The sequence below is a fragment of the Hyla sarda genome, chromosome 5 (assembly GCF_029499605.1).
Source record: "Hyla sarda isolate aHylSar1 chromosome 5, aHylSar1.hap1, whole genome shotgun sequence".
Taxonomy (NCBI): domain Eukaryota; kingdom Metazoa; phylum Chordata; class Amphibia; order Anura; family Hylidae; genus Hyla; species Hyla sarda.
Window position 1 is genome coordinate 212,080,251 of NC_079193.1, and position 27,122 is coordinate 212,107,372.

A 27,122-nucleotide genomic window follows, 5' to 3' on the forward strand; every position below is an offset into this window, starting at 1 on the left:
CCACTAGCAACGGCTCACCTCTCTGGCTGCTGAAGATAGGCGCGGTACAAGGGAGTAGGCAAAAGCAAGGTCGGACGTAGCAGAAGGTCGGGGCAGGCAGCAAGGATCGTAGTCAGGGGCAACGGCAGAAGGTCTGGAAACACAGGCAAGGAACACACAAGGAACGCTTTCACTGGCACTAAGGCAACAAGATCCGGCAAGGGAGTGCAGGGGAAGTGAGGTGATATAGGGAAGTGCACAGGTGAACACACTAATTGGAACCACTGCGCCAATCAGCGGCGCAGTGGCCCTTTAAATCGCAGAGACCCGGCGCGCGCGCGCCCTAGGGAGCGGGGCCGCGCGCGCCGGGACAGAACAGACGGAGAGCGAGTCAGGTAGGGGAGCCGGGGTGCGTATCGCGAGCGGGCGCTACCCGCATCGCGAATCGCATCCCGGCTGGCAGCGGAATCGCAGCGCCCCGGGTCAGAGGACGTGACCGGAGCGCTGCCGCGGGGAGAGTGAAGCGAGCGCTCCGGGGAGGAGCGGGGACCCGGAGCGCTCGGCGTAACAGTACCCCCCCCCCCTTGGGTCTCCCCCTCTTCTTAGAGCCTGAGAACCTGAGGAGCAGACTTTTGTCTAGGATGTTGTCCTCAGGTTCCCAGGATCTCTCTTCAGGACCACAACCCTCCCAGTCCACTAAAAAAAAAATTTTCCCTCTGACCTTTTTGGCAGCTAAAATTTCTTTGACCGAGAAGATGTCCGAGGAGCCGGAAACAGGAGAAAAACGGTTGAGGATGAGTGGTTTGAGAAGAGAGACGTGAAAGGCATTAGGGATACGAAGAGAGGGAGGAAGAAGAAGTTTATAAGAGACAGGATTAATTTGACACAAAATTTTGAAAGGACCAAGATAGCGTGGTCCCAACTTGTAGCTAGGGACACGGAAGCGGACATATTTAGCGGAGAGCCATACCTTGTCTCCAGGGGAAAAAACGGGGGGAGCTCTTCTTTTCTTATCCGCGAACTTCTTCATGCGTGATGAAGCCTGTAAGAGAGAATTTTGGGTCTCTCTCCATATGATGGAAAGGTCACGAGAAATTTCATCCACAGCGGGCAGACCAGAGGGCAAGGGAGTAGGGAGGGGGGGAAGAGGGTGACGGCCGTACACCACGAAAAATGGGGATTTGGAGGAAGACTCAGAGACCCTGAAGTTATACGAGAATTCGGCCCATGGGAGGAGATCTGCCCAGTCATCCTGGCGGGAGGAAACAAAATGTCGCAAATAATCACCCAAGATCTGGTTAATCCTTTCTACTTGTCCATTGGACTGGGGATGATATGCAGAAGAAAAATTTAATTTAATCTTGAGTTGTTTACAGAGAGCCCTCCAGAATTTAGACACGAATTGGACGCCTCTATCCGAGACAATCTGCGTAGGCAACCCGTGAAGACGAAAAATGTGTACAAAAAATTGTTTAGCCAACTGAGGCGCAGAAGGAAGACCAGGAAGAGGGATGAAATGTGCCATTTTGGAGAATCGATCAACGACCACCCAAATAACAGTGTTGCCACGGGAAGGGGGTAAATCAGTAATAAAATCCATACCAATCAGAGACCAAGGTTGTTCGGGGACAGGCAGAGGATGAAGAAAACCAGCGGGCTTCTGGCGAGGAGTCTTATCCCGGGCACAGATAGTGCAGGCTCGCACAAAGTCCACAACATCCGTCTCCAGAGTCGGCCACCAATAGAAGCGGGAGATGAGTTGCACAGATTTCTTGATACCCGCATGACCTGCGAGATGGGAGGAGTGACCCCATTTGAGGATTCCGAGGCGTTGGCGAGGAGAAACAAAGGTCTTTCCTGGAGGAGTCTGCCTGATGGAGGCAGGAGAAGTGGAGATCAGGCAGTCAGGTGGAATGATGTGTTGTGGAGAGAGTTCAACTTCTGAGGCATCCGAGGAACGAGAGAGAGCATCGGCCCTAATGTTCTTATCGGCAGGACGAAAGTGAATCTCAAAATTAAATCGGGCAAAGAACAGAGACCACCGGGCCTGGCGAGGATTCAGCCGTTGGGCAGACTGGAGGTAGGAGAGGTTCTTGTGGTCGGTGTAGATAATAACAGGAGAACTTGATCCCTCCAGCAGATGCCTCCATTCCTCAAGTGCTAATTTAATGGCTAGAAGCTCTCGATCCCCGATGGAGTAGTTCCTCTCCGCTGGAGAGAAGGTCCTAGAGAAAAAACCACAAGTGACAGCATGCCCGGAAGAATTTTTTTGTAGAAGAACAGCTCCAGCTCCCACTGAGGAGGCAACAACCTCCAATAGGAAGGGTTTGGAAGGGTCAGGTCTGGAGAGGACGGGAGCCGAAGAAAAGGCAGACTTGAGTCGTTTAAAGGCGTCTTCTGCTTGAGGAGGCCAGGACTTGGGATCAGCATTTTTTTTGGTTAAAGCCACGATAGGAGCCACAATGGTAGAAAAATGTGGAATAAATTGCCTGTAATAATTGGCGAACCCCAAAAAGCGTTGGATAGCACGGAGTCCGGAGGGGCGTGGCCAATCTAAGACGGCAGAGAGTTTGTCTGGATCCATCTGTAGTCCCTGGCCAGAGACCAAATATCCTAGAAAAGGAAGAGATTGGCATTCAAACAGACATTTCTCAATTTTGGCATAGAGTTGGTTGTCACGAAGTCTCTGAAGAACCATACGGACATGCTGGCGGTGTTCTTCTAAATTGGCAGAAAAAATTAGGATATCGTCCAGATATACAACAACACAGGAGTATAACAGATCACGAAAAATTTCATTGACAAAGTCTTGGAAGACGGCAGGGGCGTTGCACAGTCCAAAGGGCATGACCAGATACTCAAAGTGTCCATCTCTGGTGTTAAATGCCGTTTTCCACTCGTCCCCCTCTCTGATGCGGATGAGGTTATAGGCGCCTCTTAAGTCCAATTTAGTGAAGATGTGGGCACCTTGGAGGCGATCAAAGAGTTCAGAGATGAGGGGTAAGGGGTAGCGGTTCTTAACCGTGATTTTATTAAGACCGCGGTAGTCAATGCAAGGACGTAGGGAGCCATCTTTTTTGGACACAAAGAAAAATCCGGCTCCGGCAGGAGAGGAGGATTTACGGATAAAGCCCTTTTTTAGATTCTCCTGGACGTATTCGGACATGGCAAGAGTCTCTGGGGCAGAGAGAGGATAAATTCTGCCCCGGGGTGGAGTAGTGCCCGGGAGGAGGTCGATAGGGCAATCATAAGGCCTGTGAGGAGGTAGAGTCTCAGCTTGTTTTTTGCAGAAAACATCCGCGAAGTCCATATAGGCCTTAGGGAGACCGGTTACTGGAGGAACCACAGAGTTACGGCAAGGGTTACTGGGAACCGGTTTTAGACAGTTCTTGGAACAAGAGGACCCCCAACTCTTGATCTCCCCAGTGGACCAATCCAGGGTAGGGGAATGAAGTTGAAGCCAGGGAAGTCCAAGGAGAATTTCCGAGGTGCAATTGGGGAGGACCAAAAGTTCAATCCTCTCATGATGAGATCCGATGCTCATAAGAAGGGGCTCCGTGCGGAAACGTATGGTACAGTCCAATCTTTCATTATTTACACAATTGATGTAGAGGGGTCTGGCGAGACTGGTCACCGGGATGTTGAACCTGTTGACGAGAGAGGCCAAAATAAAATTTCCTGCAGATCCAGAGTCCAAGAAGGCCACTGTAGAGAAGGAGAAGGCAGAGGCAGACATCCGCACAGGCACAGTAAGACGTGGAGAAGCAGAGTAGACATCAAGGACTGTCTCACCTTTGTGCGGAGTCAGCGTACGTCTTTCCAGGCGGGGAGGACGGATAGGACAATCTCTCAGGAAGTGTTCGGTACTAGCACAGTACAGGCAGAGGTTCTCCATACGGCGTCGTGTCCTCTCTTGAGGTGTCAGGCGAGACCGGTCGACCTGCATAGCCTCCACGGCGGGAGGCACAGGAACAGATTGCAGGGGACCAGAGGAGAGAGGAGCCGAGGAGAAGAAACGCCTCGTGCGAACAGAGTCCATATCTTGGCGGAGTTCCTGACGCCTTTCGGAAAAACGCATGTCAATGCGAGTGGCTAGGTGAATAAGTTCATGTAGATTAGCAGGAATTTCTCGTGCGGCCAGAACATCTTTAATGTTGCTGGATAGGCCTTTTTTGAAGGTCGCGCAGAGGGCCTCATTATTCCAGGACAATTCTGAAGCAAGAGTACGGAATTGTACGGCATACTCGCCAACGGAAGAATTACCCTGGACCAGGTTCAACAGGGCAGTCTCAGCAGAAGAGGCTCGGGCAGGTTCCTCAAAGACACTTCGGATTTCCGAGAAGAAGGAGTGTACAGAGGCAGTGACGGGGTCATTGCGGTCCCAGAGCGGTGTGGCCCATGACAGGGCTTTTCCGGACAGAAGGCTGACTACGAAAGCCACCTTAGACCTTTCAGTGGAAAACAGGTCCGACATCATCTCCAGATGCAGGGAACATTGGGAAAGAAAGCCACGGCAAAACTTAGAGTCCCCATCAAATTTATCCGGCAAGGATAAGCGTATCCCAGGAGCGGCCACTCGCTGCGGAGGAGGTGCAGGAGCTGGCGGAGGAGATGACTGCTGAAGCTGTGGTAGTAACTGTTGTAGCATAACGGTCAGTTGAGACAGCTGTTGGCCTTGTTGCGCTATCTGTTGTGACTGCTGGGCGACCACCGTGGTGAGGTCAGCGACAACTGGCAGAGGAACTTCAGCGGGATCCATGGCCGGATCTACTGTCACGATGCCGGCTGGCAGGTAGTGGATCCTCTGTGCCAGAGAGGGATAGGCGTGGACCGTGCTAGTGGACCGGTTCTAAGCCACTACTGGTTTTCACCAGAGCCCGCCGCAAAGCGGGATGGTCTTGCTGCGGCGGTAGTGACCAGGTCGTATCCACTAGCAACGGCTCACCTCTCTGGCTGCTGAAGATAGGCGCGGTACAAGGGAGTAGGCAAAAGCAAGGTCGGACGTAGCAGAAGGTCGGGGCAGGCAGCAAGGATCGTAGTCAGGGGCAACGGCAGAAGGTCTGGAAACACAGGCAAGGAACACACAAGGAACGCTTTCACTGGCACTAAGGCAACAAGATCCGGCAAGGGAGTGCAGGGGAAGTGAGGTGATATAGGGAAGTGCACAGGTGAACACACTAATTGGAACCACTGCGCCAATCAGCGGCGCAGTGGCCCTTTAAATCGCAGAGACCCGGCGCGCGCGCGCCCTAGGGAGCGGGGCCGCGCGCGCCGGGACAGAACAGACGGAGAGCGAGTCAGGTAGGGGAGCCGGGGTGCGTATCGCGAGCGGGCGCTACCCGCATCGCGAATCGCATCCCGGCTGGCAGCGGAATCGCAGCGCCCCGGGTCAGAGGACGTGACCGGAGCGCTGCCGCGGGGAGAGTGAAGCGAGCGCTCCGGGGAGGAGCGGGGACCCGGAGCGCTCGGCGTAACAGCAACCCTAGCATACACACACATAACAGGGACTACAACTCCCAGTATGGGTCATTCAGGAGTCCCCCCCCCCCCTCTTCACACACAGAAATCATCCCCAGTCTGAGATTTATTCCCCAGCTCCTGCAGTCTATAAATCCCCAGCCCGTGCACTTTGTTATCCTCCCATTCAATGAACACAGGCAGAGCTCAGGGAGGAGATGAGGGAGACGTGTGCGTCCTCTCTCCCCTGCTCTGTCTACTTTCTCCCGTGCAGACCTGCGTCCTCCGAGAGAAGGGGGAGGGGATATGAGGGGGCTCTGCCTTCACTCTGCCCTCCCACCCAGCTCTGAGGGGAGGGGACGCAAGTCTGCACAGGGGGCAAATTTCCACCTCACACCGGCACATAAGCTTGGTTATGCCCTAATGGGGGTGTTTTGTTTTCTAATGGGAGTGGTTTGTCCCCTATTGGGAGTGTTTTGTCCCCTAATTGGTGTGTCCGTGTGCACTATTGGGAATGTCCCCTATTCGGATGGGGCAAATACATTGTCTTATTGGACTCTGCGCGGAATTAAAAACTGTACACTATTGGGAGTTGTTCACTAAGGGAGATTGTACTGTACATACCTTCTGTCCGGCACCCAGTCCCTCTGAATATCCTCTTCCATTTTCGCTTAATTGTGCACTGGAGGCGGGCCCACTGGCTGAATTCGCTGGTCACGTGAGCGCTTGTGCCTACTGAGCACTATCGTGACCAGCGACCATGAATATTCTAATTCAGCTGGTGGGCCTGCCTCCAGCGTGCAATTCAGCAAAGTTAGAAGAGAATCGTCAGAGGGCCCGGGCGCCGGACTGAATGTATGTATGTATATTAGTGCGCATCATTCTCCCGTTCAACCGCACTATAACCCCGGTGTACTGGGTTTAGTGTGGGTGAAAAGGATGACAGTTCTCCTTTAAGAATTTACACAGTAAACTGGGCTTTGTGCCCCCAACACAGTAGGTAAATCCCCCTTTTTGTCCCCAAATTATTATTAGCCCCCCCCCCTTGTGCCCAAAGCTGGAATTAGCACCCTTCCGTAACACCCACACTGTCGTTAAGTCCCATTTCTTTCTCCACATAGTAGTTTTGCTTTATGTCCCCCCTAAACACACACACATACACTGTAGTTAGGCCTATTTTGTGCTTGCAGACAGTAAATATTTTCCATATGTGTGCTCACACTATAGTTTTGACATTTTTGTGAGTACTTGAGGATATGAAAACTAATCTGTCGACCACCCCTTAATGAAGTTATATGGCAGAGACGGAGATTGTTGAATGTTGCTCTCCCGTAGAGTTGTATTAAGGAGGCAGGCCTCCTTCCTGTGCACTGCCGTGGCCTGAACGGGAGATCGCGGGGGGCCCAGAATTTGGAACCCATGATCTGACACTTATCCCCTATACTTTAATTTAGATAGACCCTTTTGTGCTTCCCCTTTGAGTATGTATAATGTATGTTCTCTTATGTGCTTGCACTAGTACTGTGACTGTTGGTGGTATGTATAATTTATATCCTCTTAAGTGCTTGCACTCGTATTGTGAATGTTGGTGGTATGTATAAAATATATATGCTCCCTCATGCTTGCACTAGTATTGTGAATGTTGGTGGTATGTATAAAATAATATATATGCTCCCTCATGCTTGCACTAGTATTGTGAATGTTGGTGGTATGTATAAAATATATATGCTCCCTCATGCTTGCACTAGTATTGTGAATGTTGGTGGTATGTATAAAATATATATGCTCCCTCATGCTTGCACTAGTATTGTTAATGTTGGTGGTAAGTATAAAATATATATGCTCCCTCATGCTTGCACTAGTATTGTGAATGTTGGTGGTATGTATAAAATATATATGCTCCCTCATGCTTGCACTAGTATTGTGAATGTTGGTGGTATGTATAAAATATATATGCTCCCTCATGCTTGCACTAGTATTGTGAATGTTGGTGGTAAGTATAAAATATATATGCTCCCTCATGCTTGCACTAGTATTGTGAATGTTGGTGGTATGTATAAAATATATATTCTCCCTCGTGCTTGCACTAGTATTGTGACTGTTGGTGGTATGTATAAAATATATATGCTCCCTCATGCTTGCACTAGTATTGTGAATGTTGGTGGTATGTATAAAATAATATATATGCTCCCTCATGCTTGCACTAGTATTGTGAATGTTGGTGGTATGTATAAAATATATATGCTCCCTCATGCTTGCACTAGTATTGTGAATGTTGGTGGTATGTATAAAATATATATGCTCCCTCATGCTTGCACTAGTATTGTTAATGTTGGTGGTAAGTATAAAATATATATGCTCCCTCATGCTTGCACTAGTATTGTGAATGTTGGTGGTATGTATAAAATATATATGCTCCCTCATGCTTGCACTAGTATTGTGAATGTTGGTGGTATGTATAAAATATATATGCTCCCTCATGCTTGCACTAGTATTGTGAATGTTGGTGGTAAGTATAAAATATATATGCTCCCTCATGCTTGCACTAGTATTGTGAATGTTGGTGGTATGTATAAAATATATATTCTCCCTCGTGCTTGCACTAGTATTGTGACTGTTGGTGGTATGTATAAAATATATATGCTCCCTCATGCTTGCACTAGTATTGTGAATGTTGGTGGTATGTATAAAATATATATGCTCCCTCGTGCTTGCACTAGTATTGTGACTGTTGGTGGTATGTATAAAATATATATGCTCCTTCGTGCTTGCACTAGTATTGTGAATGTTGGTGGTATGTATAAAATATATATGCTCCCTCATGCTTGCACTAGTATTGTGAATGTTGGTGGTATGTATAAAATATATATGCTCCCTAGTGTTTGCACTAGTATTGTGAATGTTGGTGGTATGTATAAAATATATATGCTCCCTCATGCTTGCACTAGTATTGTGAATGTTGGTGGTATGTATAAAATATATATGCTCCCTCATGCTTGCACTAGTATTGTGAATGTTGGTGGTATGTATAAAATATATATGCTCCCTAGTGCTTGCACTAGTATTGTGAATGTTGGTGGTATGTATAAAATATATATGCTCCCTCATGCTTGCACTAGTATTGTGAATGTTGGTGGTATGTATAAAATATATATGCTCCCTCATGCTTGCACCAGTATTGTTAATGTTGGTGGTATGTATAAAATATATATGCTCCCTCGTGCTTGCACTAGTATTGTGAATGTTGGTGGTATGTATAAAATATATATGCTCCCTCATGCTTGCACTAGTATTGTGAATGTTGGTGGTATGTATAAAATATATATGCTCCCTAGTGCTTGCACTAGTATTGTGAATGTTGGTGGTATGTATAAAATATATATGCTCCCTCGTGCTTGCACTAGTATTGTGAATGTTGGTGGTATGTATAAAATATATATGCTCCCTCATGCTTGCACTAGTATTGTGAATGTTATTGGTATGTATAAAATATATATGCTCCCTCGTGCTTGCACTAGTATTGTGACTGTTGGTGGTATGTATAAAATATATATTCTCCCTTGTGCTTGCACTAGTATTGTGAATGTTGGTGGTATGTATAAAATATATATGCTCCCTCATGCTTGCACTAGTATTGTGAATGTTGGTGGTATGTATAAAATATATATTCTCCCTTGTGCTTGCACTAGTATTGTGACTGTTGGTGGTATGTATAATGTATATCCTCTTAAGTGCTTGCACCAGTATTATGAATGTTGGTGGTATGTATAAAATATATATGCTCCCTCATGCTTGCACCAGGGGCGGATCCAGAGTCGAGTCTCGGGAGGGGCACTATTAGAGTATTTTGTGTTGGCGGACAGAAAACAAGATGTTGCTCACGGAACTTACAATATTATTAAATGTATCATACAGTCCTAACCTTGTTTAAGACTCTTAGGCCATGTTCACATGTCAGAATAATAATCAAATATACCAGTTGCCGCAGAATGGGAAAGTGCTAAAGTGGTTTTTACCATTTAAAACTACAGCTCCCAGTATGACCTAAGTAGTGGTAAGGGGATGCTGGGAGTTGTTGTTTCACCCATCATTACTGCAGAACTTACAAGTGACTCCAGCTCTGATGGGACACACACAGGAGGATACAGAATGATATCAGTGACTACAGGTGATGTCTTCTCTATAGTCTTTCCTTATCTAATTCAGATGTACATACCACCGGGAATTGTTCCAGCTATATTTTCTCTCAGCAGAACTTGACGCCCAGATGGTTTCTATGTCAGCGGATTCTGATCCTCTATATGAAAACAATAATCATTATAATACTGCCAAACACTGTATTCTTCTAATACAATACCGCCACACACCCTCTGAATATAATTCTGACACACTGTACCTCCTGAATATACAACACACTGTACCCTCTGAATATAATACCGCCACACACCGTACCCTCTGTATATAATACTATCACACACTGTACCCTCTGAATATATACATCATGTATACATCTCTGGAGCAGCAGCTTCATGGTGAATACCGCTGTGACAAATGTGAGCATGTTGCCCACCTGGAAGCTCGTATTAGAGATCTAGAGGAGCAAAATGCAACATTGAGGGCGATTGACAATCTTACAGAGCAAGCAGTTAGTGGGGTAGAAATGGAGGTTGGAGAAACTAGCCAGGAGGCCCAAGTAGGGAGCTGGGTTAATGTAGTTAGAGGGACTGGAAAGGGGGCAAGGAAAAGGAAGGTCACTTCTGCTTCTGATCTCCCAAGTAAAATTGCCAAGTTGGGCGATGATGCGAGGGCCTCAGTATCAGAGATGGCAACCCTAGTGGATACTGGTCTCCCTAACAGCCGGGGGAACAGCTCAACTAGTAGTGTGGGGGATGGTAACGCAGGTAGGCCAAGACAGTTAGTTGTGGTAGGGGACTCTATAATCAGGAAGACGGATAGAATAATTTGTCACCAAGACCACCTCAACCGAATGGTTTGCTGTCTCCCTGGTGCCAGGGTTCGGCATGTGGTGGAAAGGGTGGACAAATTACTAGGGGGGGCTGGGGATGACCCAGCTGTCGTGGTCCATGTGGGAACCAACGACAGAATACATGGTAGGTGGAGGTCCTTGAAGAATAATTACAAGGAACTAGGTGCCAAGCTGAAGGGAAGGACCTCTAAGGTTGTGTTCTCTGGAATACTTCCTGTGCCATGCGCATCGCAGGAAAGACAGCGGGAGCTTAGGGAGTTAAATGCATGGCTTAAGTCGTGGTGTGAGGGGGAAGGGTTTGGGTTTTTAGAGCACTGGGCTGACTTTTCATTGGGGTACAAACTCTATTCTACGGATAATTTGCACCTGAATGGAAGGGGGTCTGCTGTGCTGGGGGAGAGAATCCTGGAAGGGGTGGCTGAGTATTTAAACTAGGTGAGTGGGGGGAGGATAATAAAGCAAAGAAAGCAGACAGTGGGATGGATAGGTTAGAGAGGGGTCAGGACATAATGGCGGGTGGAGAGGAGTCCTGTGGGGGGAGGTTAAGAACAGTGGATAAGGAGATTCATGCGTTACAAACCAGCTGTAAAAATAAATGTAGCCCGAAAAATTGTAATCCCAATAATTCAAAAAATTCCATTAGCCCCAATAACTCAATAACTACAATAAGCCCCATTAACTCAAAAAATACCGTTAGCCCCAATAACTTAAATAACAACGTTAGACGCAATAACGCAAAAAATCCCATTAGCCCCAATAACTTAAATAATAACGTTAGACCCAATAACTCAAAAAATCCCATTAGCCCCAATAACTTAAATAGTACAATTAGCCCTTATAACTCAAAAAATGACATTAACCCCAATAACTCTGAAAATCCCATTAGTGAGACTATATGTGTAAAACATAATGGAAATGTAAAGTGTATGTTCACAAATGCCAGAAGCCTAGCAAATAAAATGGGGGAGCTTGAGGCCTTGATACTGGAGGAACATATTGATATAGTTGGGGTCACTGAGACATGGCTGGACTCCTCGCATGACTGGGCTGTTAATCTGCAGGGGTTTACATTGTTTCGCAAGGATAGAATGAACAGAAAAGGTGGTGGAGTCTGTCTGTATGTAAGAAGTGGTATGAAAGTCAGTGTGAACGATGCCATAGTGTGTGATGATTCTGAGGAGGTGGAATCATTGTGGGTAGAATTACAAAAGGAGGGAAATACTGAAAAAATAATATTTGGTGTAATCTACAGACCCCCTAATATCACTGAAGAGATAGAAGTTCGGCTGTATAAACAAATAGAGAGGGCCGCCCGGGCAGGTACAGTGGTAATAATGGGAGATTTTAACTATCCAGATATAGATTGGGGCCGGGGGTTGGCTAAAACTACAAAGGGGAGAAAATTCCTAAATTTATTGCAGGATAATTTTATGGGCCAGTTTGTGGAGGACCCAACAAGAAGTGATGCCTTGTTGGATCTGATCATTTCCAACAACGCAGAGCTGGTTGGTAATGTAACTGTGCGGGAAAACCTTGGTAATAGCGACCACAATATAGTTACTTTTGACTTAAAATGTAGAAAACAAAGACAGACGGGGAAAGCAAAAACATATAACTTTAAAAAGGCAAACTTCCCTGGGTTGAGAGCTGCACTACAGGACATAGACTGGGGGGAGGTGTTCTCAAATGCTGATGCAGAAGGTAAATGGGACATCTTTAAATCAACTCTAAATAACTATACAGCTAAATATATACCAAAGGGGAACAAATATAAACGATTAAAACTAAATCCTACATGGCTGACAAATGAGGTTAAAAGAGCAATAAACAACAAAAAAATAGCCTTCAAAAAATACAAATCTGATGGGTCAGCTATAACATTTAAACAGTACAAGGAGCTTAATAAAATCTGTAAAAATGTAATAAAAACAGCAAAAATTCGAAATGAGAGACAGGTGGCCGAAGAAAGCAAAACTAATCCTAAATATTTTTTTAGATATATAAATACAAAAAAAACAAGGACAGAGCATGTAGGACCCCTTAATAATGATAATGGGGAGGTTGTCACGGGCGATCAAGAGAAGGCGGAGCTACTGAATGGGTTCTTTAGTTCTGTATACACTATGGAAGAAGGAGCTGACATTGGTCAGGTCAGTGCTGGTAACACATCATATAATGTATTGAACTGGCTTAATGTAGAGATGGTACAAGGTAAGTTAAGTAAAGTAAATGTAAGCAAATCTCCAGGGCCGGATCGACTACACCCAAGAGTTCTTAGAGAGGTAAGTTCAGTAATATCTGTACCCTTGTTCATGATATTTAGAGATTCTCTGGTGTCTGGTATTGTGCCAAGGGACTGGCGCAAGGCTAATGTGGTACCAATCTTCAAGAAGGGCTCTAGGTCTTCGCCAGGCAATTATAGACCGGTAAGTCTAACGTGCATTGTGGGTAAATTGTTTGAAGGACTTATAAGGGATTACATACAGGAATACATAGGGGATAATAGTATTATAAGTGATAGCCAGCATGGGTTTACTAAGGATAGAAGTTGTCAAACCAATCTAATTTGCTTTTATGAAGAGGTGAGTAGAAGCCTTGACAGAGGAATGGCTGTGGATATAGTGTTTCTGGATTTTGCTAAAGCGTTTGATACTGTCCCTCACAGACATCTGACAGGTAAGTTAAGGTCCTTGGGCTTGGAAACTTTAGTTTGTAACTGGATTGAACACTGGCTCATGGATCGTACCCAGAGAGTGGTGGTAAATGATTCGTACTCTGATTGGTCCCCGGTTATTAGTGGTGTACCCCAAGGTTCAGTACTGGGCCCGCTGCTGTTTAATTTATTTATCAATGATATAGAGGATGGTATTAACAGCTCTGTTTCTATCTTTGCAGATGACACCAAGCTTTGTAGCACGGTACAGTCTATAGAGGATGTGCATAAGTTACAAGATGACTTGGATAGACTAAGTGTCTGGGCATCCACTTGGCAAATGAGGTTCAATGTGGATAAATGTAAAGTTATGCATCTGGGTACTAATAACCTGCATGCGTCGTATGTCTTAGGGGGGATTAAACTGGCAGAGTCACTGGTAGAGAAGGATCTGGGTGTACTTGTAGATCACAGACTACAGAATAGCATGCAATGTCAGGCTGCTGCTTCCAAAGCCGGCAGGATATTGTCATGTATAAAAAGAGGCATGGACTCGAGGGGCAGGGACATAATACTCCCCCTTTATAAAGCATTGGTACGGCCTCACCTGGAATATGCTGTTCAGTTTTGGTCGCCTGTTCATAAAAGGGACACTGCGGAGTTGGAAAGGGTGCAGAGACGCGCGACTAAACTAATATGGGGCATGGAACATCTTAGCTATGAGGAGCGATTAAAGGAGTTACAATTGTTTAGTCTTGAGAAGAGACGTTTAAGGGGGGATATGATAAACGTATATAAGTATATTAATGGCCCATACAAAAAATATGGAGAAAAACTGTTCCAGGTTAAACCCCCCCAAAGGACGAGGGGGCACTCCCTCCGTCTGGAGAAGAAAAGGTTTAGTCTAAAGGGGCGGCACGCCTTCTTTACCGTGAGGACTGTGAATTTATGGAACGGTCTACCTCAGGAACTGGTCACAGCAGGAACAATTAACAGCTTTAAAGCAGGGTTAGATACATTCCTGGAACAAAATAACATTAATGCTTATGCAGAATTATAAAACTACATCCCTTTCCCTTATCCCCTCACATCCTTCCCTTCAATCCCCTGGTTGGACTTGATGGACGTATGTCTTTTTTCAACCATACTAACTATGTAACTATGTAATATACTACCATACACTGTGCCCTCTGAATATAATACTACCACACACTGTGTTCTCTAAATGTAATACTACCACACACTTCACTCTCTGAATATAATACTATCACACACTGCCCTCTCTGAATATAATACTACCACACACTGCACTCTCTGAATATAATACTACCACACACTGCACTCTCTGAATATAATACTACCACTCACTGTACCCTCTGTATATAATACTACCACACACTGCACCCTCTGAATATAATACTACCACACACTGTGTTCTCTAAATTTAATGCTACCAAGCACTGCACTCTCTGAATATAACTTGCTGTGCATTACACCCTCTGAATAAAATACCCAAATGTTTTGTGGCCCATAAAAAACGTACCACCCCAGAAATTCCTCATCATATACACTATACTTCTGAAATGCAGAACACTCTGTGCCTTCACATATAGTAATAATAAAACCATCTTGTGCCCCTACATATAATAATTATGACCCGTCCTGTTCCCCCCACATAATAATAATGCCCTCTGTCCTGTGCCCCTAACATATATTGCCCCCTGTGCTGTGCCCTTCACATATAATGCCCCCGTTCTTTGCCCCTCACATATAATGCCCCCTGTGATGTGCCCCTCACATATAATGCCCCCTGTGCTGTGCCCCTCACATATAATGCCCCCATCCTGTCCCCTCAGGGGGCATTATATGTGAGGGGGACAGCACAGGGGGCATTTTATGTTTGGGGCACATAAAAGGAGCATTATTTGTGAGGGGCACAGCACAGGGGGCATTATATGTGAGGGGCGCATGACAGGGGCATTATATGTGAGGGGCGCATGACAGGGGCATTATATGTGAGGGGCGCATGACAGGGGCATTATATGTGAAGGGCGCATGATGGGGGCATTATATATGAGGGGTGCATGATGGGGGCATTATATGTGAGGGGTGCGTGATGGGGGCATTATATGTGAGGGGTGCATTATGGGGCATTATATGTGATGGGCACAGCACAGGGGGCATTATATTTGTGGGGCAAAGCACGGGGCATTATATGTGTGGGGCACAGCACAGGTGGCATTATATGTGTGGAGCACAGCACATGGGGCATTATATGAAATAATGCCTCCTGTGCTGTGCCCCTCACATATAATGGCCCCTGTGCTGTGCCCCACACATATAATTTATATGTGTGGGGCACAGCACAGGGGGCATTATATGTGTGGAGCACAGCACAGGGGGCATTATATGAAATAATGCCTCCTGTGCTGTGCCCCTCACATATAATGCCCCCTGCGCTGTGCCCCTCACATATAATGCCCCCTGTGTCCCACACATATAATTTATATGTGTGGGGCACAGCACAGGGGGCATTATATGCGAGGGGCACAGCACAGGGGGCATTATATGTGTGGAGCACAGCACAGGGGGCATTATATGAAATAATGCCTCCTGTGCTGTGCCCCTCACATATAATGCCCCCTGTGCTGTGCCCCTCACATATAATGCCCCCTGTGCCCCACACATATAATTTATATGTGTGGGACACAGCACAGGGGGCATTATATGTGAGGGGCACAGCACAGGGGGCATTATTTCATATAATGCCCCCTGTGCTATGCCCCTCACATATAATGTCCCCTGTGCTGTGCCCCAAACATATAAATTATATGGGTGGGACACAGCACAGGGGGCATTATATGTGAGGGGCACAGCACAGGGGGGCCACCTGCCATGTGCTCTTCCCATATAATGCCCCCTGTGCTTTGCCCTACACATTAAATATTCCCTTTTTCCAAGTTTTTAAATCCCCCTCCCCTCATCCTGTATATAGTTTCCCCAAATCCCCTGGCCCCTGTGCATACTCTTCACTACTTACAGTATACGGGCTGCGGGGACAGGATCTCAGGGCGCCGGCGCGATGATGTGATGTCATCGCGCCGGCCTCTAGTGGATCGCGTCCCCGCAGCTCACACACTGTAATCACAGCGTGTGAAAGTTCAGTGAATGGTGGAGCTGGAGCTTCGGCTTCACCATGCAAGGTGGTGGGGTGGGTGCTGCGTGCGGCAATCTCGGGGGGGGGGCAATTGCCCTGTTGCCCCCCCCTGGATTCGCCACTGGCTTGCACTAGTATTGTGAATGTTGGTGGTATGTATAAAATATATATTCTCCCTTGTGCTTGCACTAGTACTGTGACTGTTGGTGGTATGTATAATGTATATCCTCTTAAGTGCTTGCACCAGTATTGTGAATGTTGGTGGTATGTATAAAATATATATGCTCCCTCATGCTTGCACTAGTATTGTTAATGTTGGTGATGTGTATAAAATATATATGCTCCCTCATGCTTGCACTAGTATTGTGAATGTTGGTGGTATGTATAAAATATATATGCTCCCTCATGCTTGCACTAGTATTGTGAATGTTGGTGGTATGTATAAAATATATATGCTCCCTAGTGCTTGCACCAGTATTGTGAATGTTGGTGGTATGTATAAAATATATATGCTCCCTCATGCTTGCACTAGTATTGTTAATGTTGGTGGTATGTATAAAATATATATGCTCCCTCATGCTTGCACCAGTATTGTTAATGTTGGTGGTATGTATAAAATATATATGCTCCCTCGTGCTTGCACTAGTATTGTGACTGTTGGTGGTATGTATAAAATATATATACTCCCTCATGCTTGCACTAGTATTGTGAATGTTGGTGGTATGTATAAAATATATATGCTCCCTCATGCTTGCACTAGTATTGTGAATGTTGGTGGTATGTATAAAATATATATGCTCCCTCATGCTTGCACTAGTATTGTTAATGTTGGTGGTGTGTATAAAATATATATGCTCCCTCATGCTTGCACTAGTATTGTGAATGTTGGTGGTATGTATAAAATATATATGCTCCCTCATGCTTGCACTAGTATTGTGAATGTTGGTGGTATGTATAAAATATATATGCTCCCTGATGCTTGCACTAGTATTGTGAATGTTGGTGGTATATATAAAATATATATGCTCCCTGATGCTTGCACTAGTATTGTGAATGTTGGTGGTATGTATAAAATATATATGCTCCCTCGTGCTTGCACTAGTATTGTGACTGTTGGTGGTATGTATAAAATATATATGCTCCCTCATGCTTGCACTAGTATTGTGAATGTTGGTGGTATGTATAAAATATATATGCTCCCTCATGCTTGCACTAGTATTGTGAATGTTGGTGGTATGTATAAAATATATATGCTCCCTCATGCTTGCACTAGTATTGTTAATGTTGGTGGTATGTATAAAATATATATGCTCCCTCGTGCTTGCACTAGTATTGTGAATTTTGGTGGTATGTATAAAATATATATGCTCCCTCATGCTTGCACTAGTATTGTGAATGTTGGTGGTAAGTATAAAATATATATGCTCCCTCATGCTTGCACTAGTATTGTTAATGTTGGTGGTATGTATAAAATATATATGCTCCCTTGTGCTTGCACTAGTATTGTGAATGTTGGTGGTATGTATAAAATATATATGCTCCCTCATGCTTGCACTAGTATTGTGACTGTTGGTGTTATGTATAAAATATATATGCTCCCTCGTGCTTGCACTAGTATTGTGACTGTTGGTGGTATGTATAAAATATATATGCTCCCTCGTGCTTGCACTAGTATTGTGACTGTTGGTGGTATGTATAAAATATATATGCTCCCTCATGCTTGCACTAGTATTGTGAATGTTGGTGGTATGTATAAAATATATATGCTCCCTCGTGCTTGCACTAGTATTGTGACTGTTGGTGGTATGTATAAAATATATATGCTCCCTCGTGCTTGCACTAGTATTGTGACTGTTGGTGGTATGTATAAAATATATATGCTCCCTCATGCTTGCACTAGTATTGTGAATGGTATGTATAAAATATATATGCTCCCTCGTGCTTGCACTAGTATTGTGAATGTTGGTGGTATGTATAAAATATATATGCTCCCTTGTGCTTGCACTAGTATTGTGACTGTTGGTGGTATGTATAAAATATATATGCTCCCTCATGCTTGCACTAGTATTGTGACTGTTGGTGGTATGTATAAAATATATATGCTCCCTCATGCTTGCACTAGTATTGTGAAGGTTGGTGGTATGTATAAAATATATATGCTCCCTCATGCTTGCACTAGTATTGTGAATGTTGGTGGTATGTATAAAATATATATGCTCCCTCATGCTTGCACTAGTATTGTGAATGTTGGTGGTATGTATAAAATAATATATATGCTCCCTCATGCTTGCACTAGTATTGTGAATGTTGGTGGTATGTATAAAATATATATGCTCCCTCATGCTTGCACTAGTATTGTGAATGTTGGTGGTATGTATAAAATATATATGCTCCCTCGTGCTTGCACTAGTATTGTGAATGTTGGTGGTATGTATAAAATATATATGCTCCCTCGTGCTTGCACTAGTATTGTGAATGTTGGTGGTATGTATAAAATATATATGCTCCCTCGTGCTTGCACTAGTATTGTGACTGTTGGTGGTATGTATAAAATATATATGCTCCCTCATGCTTGCACTAGTATTGTGAATGTTGGTGGTAAGTATAAAATATATATGCTCCCTCGTGCTTGCACTAGTATTGTGAATGTTGGTGGTATGTATAAAATATATATGCTCCCTCATGCTTGCACTAGTATTGTGACTGTTGGTGGTATGTATAAAATATATATGCTCCCTCGTGCTTGCACTAGTATTGTGACTGTTGGTGGTAAGTATAAAATATATATGCTCCCTCATGCTTGCACTAGTATTGTGAATGTTGGTGGTAAGTATAAAATATATATGCTCCCTCATGCTTGCACTAGTATTGTGAATGTTGGTGGTATGTATAAAATATATATGCTCCCTCGTGCTTGCACTAGTATTGTGACTGTTGGTGGTATGTATAAAATATATATGCTCCCTCGTGCTTGCACTAGTATTGTGACTGTTGGTGGTATGTATAAAATATATATGCTCCCTCATGCTTGCACTAGTATTGTGAATGTTGGTGTTATGTATAAAATATATATGCTCCCTCGTGCTTGCACTAGTATTGTGACTGTTGGTGGTATGTATAAAATATATATGCTCCCTCGTGCTTGCACTAGTATTGTGACTGTTGGTGGTATGTATAAAATATATATGCTCCCTCATGCTTGCACTAGTATTGTGAATGGTATGTATAAAATATATATGCTCCCTCGTGCTTGCACTAGTATTGTGAATGTTGGTGGTATGTATAAAATATATATGCTCCCTTGTGCTTGCACTAGTATTGTGACTGTTGGTGGTATGTATAAAATATATATGCTCCCTCATGCTTGCACTAGTATTGTGACTGTTGGTGGTATGTATAAAATATATATGCTCCCTCATGCTTGCACTAGTATTGTGAATGTTGGTGGTATGTATAAAATATATATGCTCCCTCATGCTTGCACTAGTATTGTGAATGTTGGTGGTATGTATAAAATATATATGCTCCCTCATGCTTGCACTAGTATTGTGAATGTTGGTGGTATGTATAAAATAATATATATGCTCCCTCATGCTTGCACTAGTATTGTGAATGTTGGTGGTATGTATAAAATATATATGCTCCCTCATGCTTGCACTAGTATTGTGAATGTTGGTGGTATGTATAAAATATATATGCTCCCTCGTGCTTGCACTAGTATTGTGAATGTTGGTGGTATGTATAAAATATATATGCTCCCTCGTGCTTGCACTAGTATTGTGAATGTTGGTGGTATGTATAAAATATATATGCTCCCTCGTGCTTGCACTAGTATTGTGACTGTTGGTGGTATGTATAAAATATATATGCTCCCTCGTGCTTGCACTAGTATTGTGAATGTTGGTGGTAAGTATAAAATATATATGCTCCCTCGTGCTTGCACTAGTATTGTGACTGTTGGTGGTAAGTATAAAATATATATGCTCCCTCATGCTTGCACTAGTATTGTGAATGTTGGTGGTAAGTATAAAATATATATGCTCCCTCGTGCTTGCACTAGTATTGTGAATGTTGGTGGTATGTATAAAATATATATGCTCCCTCGTGCTTGCACTAGTATTGTGACTGTTGGTGGTATGTATAAAATATATATGCTCCCTCATGCTTGCACTAGTATTGTGACTGTTGGTGGTATGTATAAAATATATATGCTCCCTCATGCTTGCACTAGTATTGTGAATGTTGGTGGTATGTATAAAATATATATGCTCCCTCATGCTTGCACTAGTATTGTGAATGTTGGTGGTAAGTATAAAATATATATGCTCCCTCATGCTTGCACTAGTATTGTGACTGTTGGTGGTATGTATAAAATATATATGCTCCCTCGTGCTTGCACTAGTATTGTTAATGTTGGTGGTATGTATAAAATATATATGCTCCCTCGTGCTTGCACTAGTATTGTGAATGTTGGTGGTATGTATAAAATATATATGCTCCCTCATGCTTGCACTAGTATTGTGAATGTTGGTGGTATGTATAAAATATATATGCTCCCTCATGCTTGCACTAGTATTGTGAATGTTGGTGGTATGTATAAAATATATATGCTCCCTCATGCTTGCACTAGTATTGTGAATGTTGGTGGTATGTATAAAATATATATGCTCCCTGATGCTTGCACTAGTATTGTGAATGTTGGTGGTATGTATAAAATAATATATATGCTCCCTCATGCTTGCACTAGTATTGTGAATGTTGGTGGTATGTATAAAATATATATGCTCCCTCATGCTTGCACTAGTATTGTGAATGTTGGTGGTATGTATAAAATATATATGCTCCCTCATGCTTGCACTAGTATTGTTAATGTTGGTGGTATGTATAAAATATATATGCTCCCTCATGCTTGCACTAGTATTGTGAATGTTGGTGGTATGTATAAAATATATATGCTCCCTCGTGCTTGCACTAGTATTGTGACTGTTGGTGGTATGTATAAAATATATATGCTCCCTCATGCTTGCACTAGTATTGTTAATGTTGGTGGTATGTATAAAATATATATGCTCCTCTCGTGCTTGCACTAGTATTGTGAATGTTGGTGGTATGTATAAAATATATATGCTCCCTCATGCTTGCACTAGTATTGTGAATGTTGGTGGTATGTATAAAATATATATGCTCCCTCGTGCTTGCACTAGTATTGTGACTGTTGGTGGTATGTATAAAATATATATGCTCCCTCATGCTTGCACTAGTATTGTGAATGTTGGTGGTATGTATAAAATATATATGCTCCCTCATGCTTGCACTAGTATTGTTAATGTTGGCGGTGTGTATAAAATGTATATACTCCCACCTGCTTGCACTAGTATTGTGAATGTTGGAAGCTATGTATACTTTCTGCTCATCCTGGTACAGTTTCCATCATAAGTAATTTGTAAGATATATATATTTTCCTGAAATTCATTTCAGCGCTTGTAGCCGGGCGGTGCCTGTAGGGGGCAGTGTGTAGTAACGATCACGCACTGTATACAAATTGCACTTTATGATTTATCTACTACAGACGCTGTAGGTGGGGTTGCCGCGCAGTCATGGCGCTGTCCTGGGCCGGAGCTCCGCTTGTCTCGTCTGTACGGCTCCTAGGCCGGGTACTGAGGGCACCGCAACCTGCCACTCCCGCGCTCTCTTACTGGTAAAGGAGTTTGGTAACACAGGTTAACCCTTCACGTGCACATACTGCAAAAGTGTTGATATAACAGCAGCGGCGCTTTACGTAGTGGGAATAGTAGCTTCTCTGAGAGTAAAGCCATCCTCAGCACTCGTGAGGCGCTCCCGGTAGTCTGTTCTGACAGCATTGCGGTACATGCCGCGTACTTACCGTTCATATTAGACAGCTGTATACCTCAGGTGCACTGCTGCTTACACTAGTTCTTAGCACAGCTGAATGTTTACAGTGCTCCCGCTGTAGTCATAGACAGGGTATTGCTCCAGTGTGGCGATGTCTGGTGAGGACCCCTGCTGTACAGGAGCGGCACTGCACCCACCCCAACTGTGTAACTCAGGTGAACTCAGGCTAAGGGTATGTTCACGTGGGCGGATTACCTGCGTATTTGCTACGGAAAATCCACAGCTGATTTTTCTACCTTTTAACTTCAATGGGTCAGCAGAAAATCTGCAATAGAGGCAGATATGCAGATTTTCCTTCAGACCCATTGAAGTCAATGATGGCAAAATCCGCTGCGTATTTTCTGCAGCAAATACATTGCGGAAATTCCGCAGGTAATCCGCCCGTGTGAACATGCCCTTAGGGTACGTTAACACGGGCAGGTTTCCCGCTGCGGATTTGAAAGGGGGCGGGCTCTTCTCAGCTGTCCACAGCAGATTTTCCGCAGCAGAATTTAAGCTGTGGAACATCTGCTGTGGACAGCCTAGAAGAGCCCGCCCACTTTCAAATACGCAGCGGGAAACCCGCAAATAAATCTGCATGTGTGAACGTACCCTAAATCTCTATGCATTTGATGCCACAACTGATGACAATATGCATCAGTTGTGTAGGATCCGGTGTCTGTTGTTTTTGGACGCAGCAACATACTGCATTCCCCTGTCTGGTCCATCTGGCGCGTCCAACTATCCGGCGTCCTAATTGAGATGCCGGATGATTGTGAACTGTCCTATTAAAATGAATGGAATCAGTTCTAGCATCAGTTTCCCTCCAGAGGGAAATTCTGCCAGACAATTGATATATGTAAAGGAGGTCTAAGTGGTGACCCCATGGGCCAGCCTCCTGTTTTGTAAGATAGAAACAGAACCTTTATTACAAATGCTGCAGTAGGGCCCCATTGACATTGCTAATCGGAGTTCCGTCAGCAATCCAGTCAGAAGGACGGGAGTTTAGTGGAGAAAAAAACAGTGCAGGCACTGTTTTTTTCTACGCTAAAATCCTGTAAAATTACCAGGTCACCGACGGACCCCATGCAAGTGAATGGGGTCTGTCATGACCCGGTAGTAGCCGTTGGCATCCAAACTGTTTCAGTTTGTATTGGGTTACTTCAGCTACACTCCTATTCTCTTCAAACACAGCTGAGCTGCAGTAACCCAGCACAACCACTACAACATATTAATATTTATATAGAGCTCTTGCTCCCAGGGCTCTTTACATTTGATAAGGTTTAAAGGGCTACTTTGCAACTAGACATGTTATCCCCTATTCAAAGCATAGAGGATAACATGTCTGATCGTGCGATCTCTGCCACGGCACCCCAGTCATCCGGTGCACGGAGTGAATTCTGCTCTGTGCTGGATGACTGGTGATCACAGCCGCCACACCCCCTCCATTCATGTCTATGGGAGGAGGCGTGACATGAATGGAGGCGGTGTGGTGTGACGTCACAATCACATAAACCCCAGGCACGGAGACTGCAGGGGGTCCCAGCGGCTGGGCTCCCCGCGATCAGACATGTTATCCCCTATCCTTTGGATAGGGGATAACATGCCTATGGGCGCTGTACCCCTTTAAAGTACGTAAAATTTACGCAGGAACAATGAATGTGACACAGATTAGATTGCAGACTGAAATAGAAGGCCCTACCCACAAGGGCTTACAATCCTCTAGGAGAGAAGAAGGAAACAGTAGGTAAGAAGAGGCAGCTGGTAATCTGTGAGCAGGTAAGGAAAAAGCCATTCATGGGTCATAGGCTTGCTTGAAGAGAGAGTTCTTAAGATTGCTTTTGATGGTGGATAAGGACAAGATTTGACAGGGTAGTGAGTTCTAGTGTATGGGAGAAGCTCGGAAGTCTCCTGATGGTTATGTGAGGTGCACATGTGGGGAGAGCATGATTGGAAATTACGCTAGGAGTGTTTTCAGACCATCAGGCCAAAGATGTAGGGAGTGGTGGCCACAGGTTGTAGATGACCTTGTATTTTGTGGTGAACAGCTTAAAATAAATTAGTGGAATGAGTAGCCAGTGCAGAGATTGGAGAGGCAGAGGAAAAGCTAGGTGAGAGGTGGATTAGTCGAGCAGCAGAGTTGGGGATGGACTGGAGGGGAGCAAGAATGTTTAATGGTAGGCCACAGAGGAGGATGTTGCAGTAGTCCAATGGAGAGATGATGAGGGCATGTACCAGTAATTTAGTTGAATAACTGGCGAATTAGAGAGATGTCTTTGAGGTTAAGGTGACAGGAGGTGATAAGGGTCTGGATATATGGTTTGAAAAACAGTGCTGAATCGAAGGTGACCCCAGTGGAGCAGAATTGTGGGACTGAAGAGGGAGTGGAGCCATTGACTGTGATTGATCAGGGGGGGGGGGGGTGTAGCAGAATGGGGGAAAATGGTGAATTGTATTTTCTCGTTGTTGAGTTTGATAACGTGGGAGGAGAAGGTAGGTATAGGTGACAAGCTGGGATTTTGTATGGGAGGTAGGTGACATCACGGCCAGAAAGGTAGATTTTAGTGTAATTAGCAAAGAAGTGATACTTGAAGCCAATGGATCCTATAAACTGTCCCAGGCCTAGGGTGTAGGTAGTGAAGAGTAGGGGCACTAGGACAGAGCCTTTTAGGGACTCCAACAGTGAGAGGATGAGACGGTAGTGTGTGAGATGCTGAACGTGCGGTTGGTGAGGTATGAGTAGATGGATCCTATAAACTGTCCCAGGCCAAGGGTGTAGGTGGTGAAGAGTAGGGGCACTAGGACAGAGCCTTTAGGGACTCCAACAGTGAGAGGATGAGACGGTAGTGTGTGAGATGCTGAACGTGCGGTTGGTGAGTAGATCCAGGAGAAGGCTAAATTAATGATGCCTAAGGATGAGGGCGTTTGTAGCAGGAGAGAGGGGCCTACTGTGTCAAAGGCAGAGGAGAGGTCAAGAAGTAGGAGTACAGAATATTGGTGTGAGGCTTTGGTGGTCAACAGATCTTTGGCCACTTTGGTTAGGACAGTTTGAGATGGAAACCAGATTGCAGGTGGTCGAAGAGTGAGTTGGATGAGAGGTGGGAGGACAGTTTAAAGGGGTATTTCAGGAAAATAACTATATCAACTGGCTCCAGAAAGTTAAACAGATTTGTAAATTACTTCTATTAAAAAATCTTAATCCTTTCAATATTTATCAGCTGCTGAAGTTGAGTTGTTGTTTTCTGTCTGGCAACAGTGCTCTCTGCTGACATCTCTGCTTGTCTCAGGAACTGCACAGAGTAGAAGAGGTTTGCTATGGGGATTTGCTTCTAAACTGGGCAGTTCCCGAGACACGTGTCATCAGAGAGCACTTAAACAGAAAAGAACAACTGAAATTCAGCAGCTCATAAGTACTGAAAGGATTACGATTTTTTAATAGAAGTAATTTACAAATCTGTTTAAAGGGGTTCTCCGGTGCTTAGACATCTTATCCCCTTTCCAAAGGATGGGGGATAAGATGCCTGATCGCGGGAGTCCCGCCGCTGGGGACCCCCGGGATCTTGCACGCTGCACCCCGTTTGTAATCAGTCCCCGGAGCGTGTTCGCTCCGGGTCTGATTACGGCCGACCGCGCCGGCGTGTGACGTCACGCTCTGCCCCTAAATGCAAGCCTACGGGAGGGGGCGGGATAGCTGTCACGCCCCCTCCCGTGGGCTTGCATTGAGGGGCGGAGCGTGACGTCACACGGCGCCGGCCTTGTGGTCGTCCGTAATCAGACCTGGAGCAAACACACAAACGGGGTGCCGCGTGCAAGATCCCGGGGGTCCCCCAGCGGCTGGACTCCCGCGATCAGGCATCTTATCCCCTATCCTTTGGATAGGGGATAAGATGTCTAAGCACCGGAGAACCCCTTTAACTTTCTGGAGCCAGTTGATATATAAAAAAAAAATTCCTGGATAACCACTAGAGTACCAGTCATCAAAGCATATTTTCTAAACTAACTCAGATTATTTTCCCTAACTACTCCTAACACCCCTCCTGCCTTAAAAAAAAAAAATAAATAAATAAATAAATTCTGAGCTTTATAAAGCTCTATATCATACCTTTCCCCTTGCTCCCATCGTGTGAGCTTCATGTAGAAAGTGGGCGTTTACCAGCAAGCGCAATGTCACTGAAGCCTACAAGAGCTGTGACTTGCCATGCACTTCCTGAGTTTGGTCTGTATGTTTAGTTTGACAATAGCAGCGCCGCGCGCTATTAACCCTTTAGCCGCACGCTCAGAGCGAAAGCGAAAGTTGCCGGCTAGCTCAGTCGGGCTGTTCGGGATAGCCGCGGCGAAATTGCGGCATCCCGAACAGCTTACAGGACAGCGGGAGGGCCCCTACCTGCCTCCTCGCTGTCCGATCGCCGAATGACTGCTCAGTGCCTGAGATCCAGGCATGAGCAGTCATGCGGCAGAATCGTCGATCACTGGTTTCCTATGAGAAACAAGTGATCAATGATGAAGATCAGTGTGTGCAGTGTTATAGGTCCCTATGGGACCTATAACACTGCAAAAAAAAAAGTGAAAAAAAAAAAGTGAATAAAGATCATTTAACTCCTCCCCTATTAAAAGTTTGAATCACCCCCCTTTTCCAATAAAAAAAAAAAAACACAGTGTAAATAAAAATAAACATATATGGTATCACCGCGTGCGAAAATGTCCGAATTATAAAAATATATCATTAATTAAACCGCTCGGTCAGTGGTGTGCGCGCAAAAAAATTCCAAAGTCCAAAATAGTGCATTTTTGGTCACTTTTTATATAATTTAAAAATGAATAAAAAGCGATCAATAAGTCCTATCAATGCAAAAATGGTACCGTTATAAACTTCAGATCACGGCGCAAAAAATGAGCCCTTATACCGCCCCATAGACGTAAAAATAAAAAAGTTATAGGGGTCAGGAGATGACAATTTTAAACGTATAAATTTTCCTGCATGTAGTTATGATTTTTTC

The 27,122-nt window shown here is 44.6% G+C and overlaps 1 protein-coding gene across 3 annotated transcripts in view; it reads left to right on the forward strand.

Moving 5' to 3' along the window:
• The first annotated feature begins 21,732 nt into the window (after window positions 1–21,732).
• The window catches only part of BPHL (biphenyl hydrolase like), a 97,665-nt gene continuing 92,275 nt past the window's right edge, over window positions 21,733–27,122 (forward strand). The window contains exon 1 of one of the 3 annotated variants that reach the window (XM_056521055.1): window positions 21,733–21,931. In XM_056521055.1, coding sequence (XP_056377030.1) covers window positions 21,831–21,931 — 101 coding nt within the window. In that variant the 5' untranslated portion in view covers window positions 21,733–21,830. The remainder of the gene's footprint in view (window positions 21,932–27,122) is intronic. The other 2 variants (XM_056521054.1, XM_056521053.1) reach the window with 2 other exon arrangements.